This window comes from Brienomyrus brachyistius, chromosome 6 (genome assembly GCF_023856365.1).
Source record: "Brienomyrus brachyistius isolate T26 chromosome 6, BBRACH_0.4, whole genome shotgun sequence".
Taxonomy (NCBI): domain Eukaryota; kingdom Metazoa; phylum Chordata; class Actinopteri; order Osteoglossiformes; family Mormyridae; genus Brienomyrus; species Brienomyrus brachyistius.
In genome coordinates this window covers 10686433-10694783 of record NC_064538.1, presented here as the reverse complement: position 1 = coordinate 10694783, position 8351 = coordinate 10686433, and the positions used below count along the sequence as shown (strand labels likewise).

At 42.8% G+C, this 8351-nt stretch overlaps 1 protein-coding gene across 1 annotated transcript; it reads left to right on the top strand.

Annotated features, from left to right (window-relative positions):
• Positions 1 to 785: 785 nt before the first annotated feature.
• LOC125745198 (SWI/SNF-related matrix-associated actin-dependent regulator of chromatin subfamily D member 1) lies at positions 786 to 8075 on the top strand. The gene is made up of 13 exons (XM_049017789.1): positions 786 to 1016; positions 1495 to 1676; positions 1801 to 1843; positions 2284 to 2406; positions 2510 to 2632; positions 3154 to 3270; positions 3813 to 3914; positions 4730 to 4891; positions 5016 to 5113; positions 5242 to 5377; positions 5592 to 5714; positions 6473 to 6574; positions 6843 to 8075. The coding sequence occupies exons 1-13, from the start codon at positions 828 to 830 to the stop codon at positions 6894 to 6896; spliced, it is 1554 nt and encodes a 517-aa protein (XP_048873746.1). The 5' UTR covers positions 786 to 827; the 3' UTR covers positions 6897 to 8075.
• The last annotated feature ends 276 nt before the right edge of the window (positions 8076 to 8351 follow it).

Sequence of the window (8351 nt, the reverse complement as noted above, 5' to 3'; positions counted from 1 at the left end):
GGCTGATAAAGTAGCCGGTTCCACAACCCATAAGCAGTCTGATCTATCTTTAAGGAAAAAGAACTCTGAATTAAAATGTAATGCATTGCATTGTTGCCACCCCCTTGGTGTTTCCTGGCCATGGGTGTAATAATTGAATTAGCCAATACAACCCCCTGGACCCCCCTAAGTGGGTGGAAACCTCTGACAAACATTTCATGTTATGTTTTGAGCACCCTTTTCTGAAATAGCCATGGCAACACAACCATTCTGTGCTTAGAGTTGTGTCGCGTAAAATACCCTCTGTAATGCAATACCAGCAGCTTCCAGCAATATGAATCTTCTTGCTAGTATAATCTTTTTCTTTGTTTTTAGATTCATTATAATCATAGACCTTCTATTTATCGTAATAAATCTAGAACATCTGTATAACAATCACAGATGTTGTATATACTCATTATACACTGTCTAGCTGTACATTTCCAGCACTATTGCATGATATACTTAGGCCACTGGCAATAAAGTTGAATCTAAATCTTAATCTATTTTCCAATTTATGTAACGGTGATTTTTTTTTTAGATATACAATAACTTTTCTTGATTACTAATCATCGTTTTTAAACAATTACTATTATTACCATATTTTTAAAATCTTATTGTCGCAAAAATACAGCTTATTAGAATCTGGTGCACTGGGATTGCACTGGATACGCTTAGAGGCGCCCATTGCTTGCGTCCACTTCTCCTGAGATCGGCCCACTTCCGGAAATCTCGGATCCCGGTCACGGATATCGCGAGATCCGCATACGCCGGTTACAGTCGCCGGCGATTGCCTTGAATGGCAGAAGATGGCGGCTCGGGGTGGATTTCAGGCAGGCGCCGCAGCGGGAGTAGGTGGAGGAGGGATGAATCCTGGGCCTCAAAATAGTGGCGGGCCGCCAGGAATAGCTCCAGGAACACCCTCTGGCAGGATGGGACCATCATCCGGGCCGCAGAATCACCTATACCGTTCTCCTATGCCTGGGCCCGGCTATCCGGTAGGACGTACAATGGTATAATGCAGCTTTGGGAACAAAGGATATCCAGTTAGAAAATAGGGATTCAGCCTGATTGCATGGCGATATGACTTTAGTTATACATATTATAATCATATGCCTTTTACATCAGCCGTTTTATTTTTTGCAATTATCAGTAACTAAGAACAACTTGAATCTTTGCAGTTCGTTGTGCAAAGTTGGTTGCAAAGTGCTATTGAATAAAACATGGAAGGAGCGAGCCAACTATTTTTCTGTCTTAGTAATTAGTTATCTGTAGTGAAGTTGGACACCAACTTTTGAAAATGTTATTTTAAGATCGTTTGCTACTCTGTATTTAGTAATGATGTTGTACATGTGACTCGTTTAGTTAAAGTAGCCAGCTTTTCACATGTGTCGCTGTCGGGCGAAAAATAATTATTTTGGTTTGCGGTGGCTTGTGTAGCGTTTCCTTTTGCAGTAACTTCCCCCTCCCCAACAGAGACCTGGTATGCCTCCTGGGAGCAGAATGACACCACAGGGCCCGCCTATGGGTCCGCCGGCTTATGGTGCCAACCCTATGACCCGGCCAGGAATGCCCTTGATGGACCCGGCCCGGAAGAGACCAGCTCCTCAGCAGATACAGCAAGTTCAGCAGCAGGCTGTGCAGAGCCGTAATCAACAGTAAGGGATTATTAGCTATATTAAAGGGACTTATGTAGATGTATGTATAAGTATAAGTCACAGTAGCTCTTATAATCGCCATTACCCGGTTAAGAAGTATTCTGAATAATTATTGCATCCACAGCACTAAGAAGAAGAAGATTGCTGACAAAATTCTACCTCAGAGGGTGAGTCTGCTGCCTGGCGACTGGCTTTAATGTAAAAACGCTGCATATTCAGATCCCTCATTGTTGCTGATGTCTTGCACTAGCAGTCGTCCATGATCAGTGTACTTAACCTGGGTATTCAAATAGTAGGAAGGTGAAAAGAAACAACCCGTATGTGTAGCTGTAGTGAAAAGGGTTGATAATGGACACTCCTCTGCCATCTGCCTGTTTGCCTGTGAGGCTGAGTGTCCTGCCTCTACTGGTAATAACACAAGTTTGGCTAGGAGTTTGTCGTTCTGGTGCGCACTGTGGTGATGTGTGCAGCTCCACATTATGCTGCAAAGGCACTTGAACCCCCCACACTGCAGCCTGAATTTACTTTAAAACACTCAAGTGAATGACTGACATTTGTTGCATCTCTTGGGTTGCATCTAACTGAAGCCACTCTTTGCCCTCTGCAGATCAGAGAACTTGTCCCAGAGTCTCAGGCTTATATGGACCTGCTGGCCTTTGAGAGAAAACTTGACCAAACGATAATGCGCAAGAGACTAGACATTCAGGAGGCCCTCAAGAGGCCGATTAAGGTAAATCCCCAAGGCTGTCAAGTCCCAGCTGTTGCATCCATCCATATCTGTCAGCGATTAATAATCCTGTTAATTGTTCTTTTTTTTTTTTTCTTCCCTCTAGCAAAAACGAAAGCTTCGTATTTTTATATCGAACACTTTTAACCCGGCGAAGCCTGACGCCGAGGATGGGGAGGGCGCAGTGGCTTCTTGGGAGCTCCGCGTAGAGGGGCGGCTGCTGGAGGATGTAAGTGCGCCATGAAAAGCTGTGGTCTGTCGCTCCACCTCTAGTCCGATTTAATCACGCCTTGTTTGGGGAATTGTGCAAGACTTTTGTTGTTTAGGTGTCCCCCCCCCCCCCCGCTCGTATGCTTCAGTTCTTGAAGGTATCAAGCTGTAATTGTCTACAAACAAAATACTTTTTCATTGAGTTCTGGGGCCTGTACTGCGAAGCGGGGTTACTGGCTTATCGGGGTAACTTGCCGGATTTAAGGTTGTCTGGGCAAAATGTAAGTGAACGAATATGAAGTCCATTTAAACTGTGGTACCTTAAATCCAACAAGTTACCCCAATAAGCCACTAACCCCGCTTCATAGTACAGGCCACTGGTTTGGTGAACATGTGTATAGTAACATTTTCTATCACACATAAAATAAGTCGTATGCAAATGCATGTGCTATATTACTGGTATTTTTATATTTATAAAACCTGCATTGTATTTAAATTGCTTTGTTCGTGTTTAGTGACGGTGTGATCCGTTTCATTTAGGCTGCTGTGTCAAAATATGAAGCCACTAAACAGAAGAGAAAATTCTCCTCGTTCTTTAAGTCGCTTGTTATAGAGCTTGACAAAGACTTGTATGGCCCTGACAACCATCTTGTAGAGGTACGTGTTATCGGGTGTAGTAGCTCTAGCACTCTCTCTATGGAGTTTGAATGGAGTTCTCCACCACGTTCATTGTGAATCTTCTCCTGGTTCTTTGATTTTTCTCTCATGCTCCTGGTGGATGTGGTTGGTGAATTAGTGTCTGTAGTGATATATTACGTGTGAGTGGATGGGCATCCCACCCCTGCTGCCCCTGTATTATGTCCCGTGATGGGCTCCAGCCTCGCTATGACCCTATACATAGATTATGTGTTATAGCACTGGACAAAAAGTTGCCATGAATTGTAGACTTCACAGTTACGGTGTATCTTGTGTTAGTAGCAGACCTGTAGTATGCGAAAGGTGGCCCTCTGCTTTACTCAAGATTTACTCCAGAAGGTACAGGAGGTTCCTGCAGCCCGTTGAGATTTGAGAAGTCCTTCAGAAACCAGTGTTTTGTCAGTCTGGCTGCAGCTGTTTAGGATGCTATTTCATAAGACACTGACGACCTGGCAGATGATGTGCTTAACTGGCTACCCTTCCAATCCCTCTTCCGCCCCCAGTGGCACAGGACAGCCACCACCCAGGAGACTGATGGCTTTCAGGTGAAGAGGCCGGGTGACGTCGGTGTTCGCTGCACTGTGCTCCTCATGCTCGACTACCAGGTGAGAAAACACCATCAGTCATTTGTGTCACATCCCAGTACGTATGAAGCAGGGCTGTAATGGTACAAAACTCACGGTTCGTTACGAAACCAGATTCACGGTTTGATGCAGTTTCAGTACAGTACAGAAAATTTAACAACAACTAAAATATAATTAGGGACAATTGTACACCAAAGTCAAACGTCGATTTCAGTAACAAAACTTATGACATGCTTGTTTGCACATTGTAAAAATAAATACGTAAGATGGAAATTCAAATATATGGCAATCAGAATGCTAAATTCTGTGTTCTCTACTGCCGAGAATGGTCACTTTTTTACAGGTGTAAACATCCCTATGGTTATTCCTAATAAACCAGAGCAAGGAAGAAACAGCTTCTGCAAGCTAAACTCCCTGTGGCATTTAGGGAAGCCGAAATATTCCCAGACTGCCGATTTTATGATTTACTGTAACCAGCATTAACCGTAACCAACTCACCGCCATAATTAGCATAATGCGTTTCCATGTTGGCCAACTACTTGTGAATTTAGGTTCTGCCTTTGTCAAGAACTGCTTTTGATTGTGCCTTCCAAGCCAAAAACGATGTATCCGAACATTATGCGATGAATGGGTGTACTGTTAAAGCACTTTTATGAGCTGTGGTAAAACTAAGGTAGATGTATGGTTTGTGTTTATTTTTTATTTTTTTTCTTACCTGGTTTTCTGTGAAATACGCAGCGGTCAGCTTCACTTGTCCTTTCAAAGGAGGGTATTTAACTGACTGCCACCTGTGGGATCTTTCATGTCCATGTTCCTCTGTTTGCCATGATGTCTAGCCGCCTCAATTTAAGCTGGACCCTCGCTTGGCTCGCATGCTGGGGATCCACACCCAGACTCGGCCGGTTATCATCCAGGCCCTCTGGCAGTATGTGAAGACCCACAAACTGCAGGATCCTCACGAGCGCGAGTTCATCAACTGCGACAAGTACCTTCAGCAGGTGTGTGTGTGTGTGTGTGTGTGTGTGTGTGCGCATGCGTATGCGTGACCCACTTTACTCAGAAGACTTCTGATACCCAGGCCAAGCCTCTGAGGGGGGGGACTAATATTCTTATAATTTTAAGATATTTGAAACTCAGCGGATGAAGTTCTCCGAGATTCCCCAGCGTCTGCACGCCTTGCTGATGCCTCCTGAGCCAATCATCATCAACCATGTCATCAGGTGACGGTCCAAGACCTTGATCGCAGATTTCCTCCACTTCCGCATACATTAGCTGCTGTTTTAGCATTGCTTTAAGGCTTGGGGTCACATTTGTTGCCCTTGGATGAGTGTGTGTTTTTCTGTTGTAGTGTGGACCCCAATGACCAGAAGAAAACTGCTTGCTATGACATTGATGTGGAGGTTGACGACACTTTGAAAACGCAAATGAACTCCTTCCTGCTGTCTACAGCCAGCCAGCAGGAGATAGCTGGCTTGGACCACAAGGTGTGAGATGTCGAACTTAACATCCACTGATTAAAGCTATAATACTGTGTGGCTGAGATGTTCTATCAGTCTACTCGCTAATGCTTTTATTGGTGTTTTGATCAGAACATTCAAGGCTGACACCCTGTGGTTAGCAGAGGCTACTGCAATTAATATTCGTCACTGATTTTTGCCAGTCGTGAAATTTAGTGATTTCTGTAATGTTGGCCCTCAGATCCATGAGACAATTGAAACCATCAGTCATCTGAAGACACAGAGGGAGTTTATGCTGAGCTTTGCCCGAGATCCCCAGGGCTTCATCAACGATTGGCTGCAGTCACAATGCAGGGACTTGAAGGTAGGCCGCCTTTACTGCAGTGACTATGTGCAGTGTGAACCTGAAGGCCATGCTATTTGAGAGATTTTGCAGATTACGCTAAGGAGTCTCAGTAAGGAGAGGAAGTTAGGGAGCCTCTGAAGAGTAAAGTCTGCATACTTAAGATTCTCTTTAGAACAATGAAATAGTCATTGTTTGGCCCAAAACCGTCTTCAAAGCATGTATTCAAAATTGCGATAAATCAGCCAATGAGTAGCTGAACAGTGTCTCAGTTTTTGAGCAGTATTTACCATTGGTATTAGCATTACTGTTAGCACATTTGTCTTGTATATAAAAGAATATGAAATAATAATTAATGAATAACATGCTTCTGTATGCCAAGGGGTACATGGGTTAGCTGAGAGGACAGTCTCATCCGAGAAGGCATGACTCTTTGGCCGAGGCTTGCCTTGCGTACCGGACTTCCTACAGAGGCCCCGGCCTTCATCCTCTCCCTAAATAGCAACAATGCACAAAAACAGCACAGAATAGATTATGTAACAAGCTTTTGTCCTCTGGCAACTCACCTGGAGTAAATGATGTGTAGTCTATGTCTGTTTGACAAATATGATATTGGACAGTTTTGAAATTTTTTTTTATTTTATTTTTTTTAAACTTTCTCCTTTTGGGGAATTCGACTTATGCTGGTCTGTCAGGATAAATGATAGAATGGGGATACTTGCATTCTGAAAAGCTGGGCGAGGGCAGCTAAATATGGACTGCTCCTCTCTCGTCTGCAGACTATGACCGACGTTGTGGGAAACCCTGAGGAGGAGAGGATGGCAGAGTTTTACTTCCAGCCGTGGGCCCAGGAGGCAGTGTGCCGCTATTTCTACTCCAAGGTGAGTCCCGCTTCCTCCCTGCCTGTTTACCGCAGTCAGCAGCCCCTTGTCCTGTTCAGCATGTCTGCACAATGCTACTTCGTTTTTGAAGTTTGTTCCTTGGCTCAGTCTTTCCGCTTTAATTGTACCAAATTCTGTTATGCACCTGTTACGCAAGTTTTAAGCTTGTTGCTTAGTGAAGGATTCATCTTTTTGTGACTTATTGAAGTCTGAAGATGATTGTGAACGATGCTTTTGGTTAAATGTCGTTCTGTTTTTTTTTTTCTAGGTGCAACAGAGGAGGCAGGAGCTAGAACAAGCACTGGGAATCAGAAACACTTGAAATTTGCCGTGTTATACTGGGAAGGAGCTGGAGACCTGGAGACAGAAGAGCCAGAGGGCTCTGTTACAACCTCAAAACTGGCCTTTTCTCAAATAAATACGCAAGCATATTTTGTCACTATTTTCTCTAGTCAGCCGTGAAAAGTGACCATTCTGGGTAATGTAGCTCTCGCATCTTTATCCTGTCTGTCACAGCTGCCAAAGAAAAGGCCTTTGAGTGTATAGGAAGGCCTAGTACAAGACTTGCCATTTCAGCAAAGGAAAACACTTTCACATTCCTTGTTTTACCCTCTATTATGAATCTATTTATGGAGTTGCTTGCTAACACAACGATGCTACATTCAGTTAGCACGTTAGCACTCCTTATTTAGTGTTCCTGAAATGTTATTTTGCTCAGTATAATTAGTTTGCATAGACTCACTGTCTGTCTTATAGCTTTGGTGTTTTCTCTCCAGTGCACCCTAATAGTTTAGAGCCATTTCGGGTCCATTTAGTGGGTTGGAGATCCAGTGTTAGTTTTTAGTGTAAAATAACACTCCAGTGTATTAAAGGTGAGTGGTCATAATGAACAAAGGGGCATGATGCCATGGCCTTCATTTTTATATCTGCTGTGGTGTTTAGGCAGGTTAGTGAGCCACACGATTAGGGTTGTGTGCATTACGGGTCTGTGCAAAGGTCTGTCGGGGGGGGGGGGGGGGGGGGCCTCGCGGCTCAGTGTTTTTGTCTGTGCTATTTCCTCACACACAGGGACTTGAGCTTTGTTTTGTCTGCCCATTCATTGAATTTTGGGGTGTTCTCTTGACAATGTCTTTTTGATCAACACTCCATTGTTATTTCAAGCTTTAGAGTGTTAAATTATCATTTTTAAATATGGAAAGCCACAAAACAACAGTTGAATTAGAACTAACAGATTAGTGAAAAGCTTGTATAGTCTTAAGGTAAATTTTAATAATTGTAGTCAACCTATGCATCTTTTCCTTTTTTTTGTCTGAGTAGTGCTTTAGGTTTTCATTTTTTATTTAATTTTTTTTATTAAAGTAGAAATTAAGGACTGCATCCCATATTACTAAATAATTACATGAAAATATTTGCTTTTGTGTTTGACCAAGTTTTTGTTTAAATAAAGACTTCATTGTTATCGAACCTTTATTTTATTAGAAATAAAAGTTTCTGAGCCGTTTCCATTTATCAGGTGCATTTTCTGTAATTTTTGGTTTTTGGAGTGGATGTCGGCTCTTTAAGTAAAGAATGTAGCAGTATGAGGAAAAAGGTGAGTAAAGAGTAAGAAATGGAATTTACTTTAGGAAAGAATGTAGGCTATAAAACGCTAACTTAACTGCAAGATTTTAGTCACTTTCAATTATAACCTGACTGAATGTGTGTCCCTGTTACATGGTTTCGCTAATTTAATGCACTCAGTGGGTTTATGGAGCTTATAGTTATGACTGAAGAATAA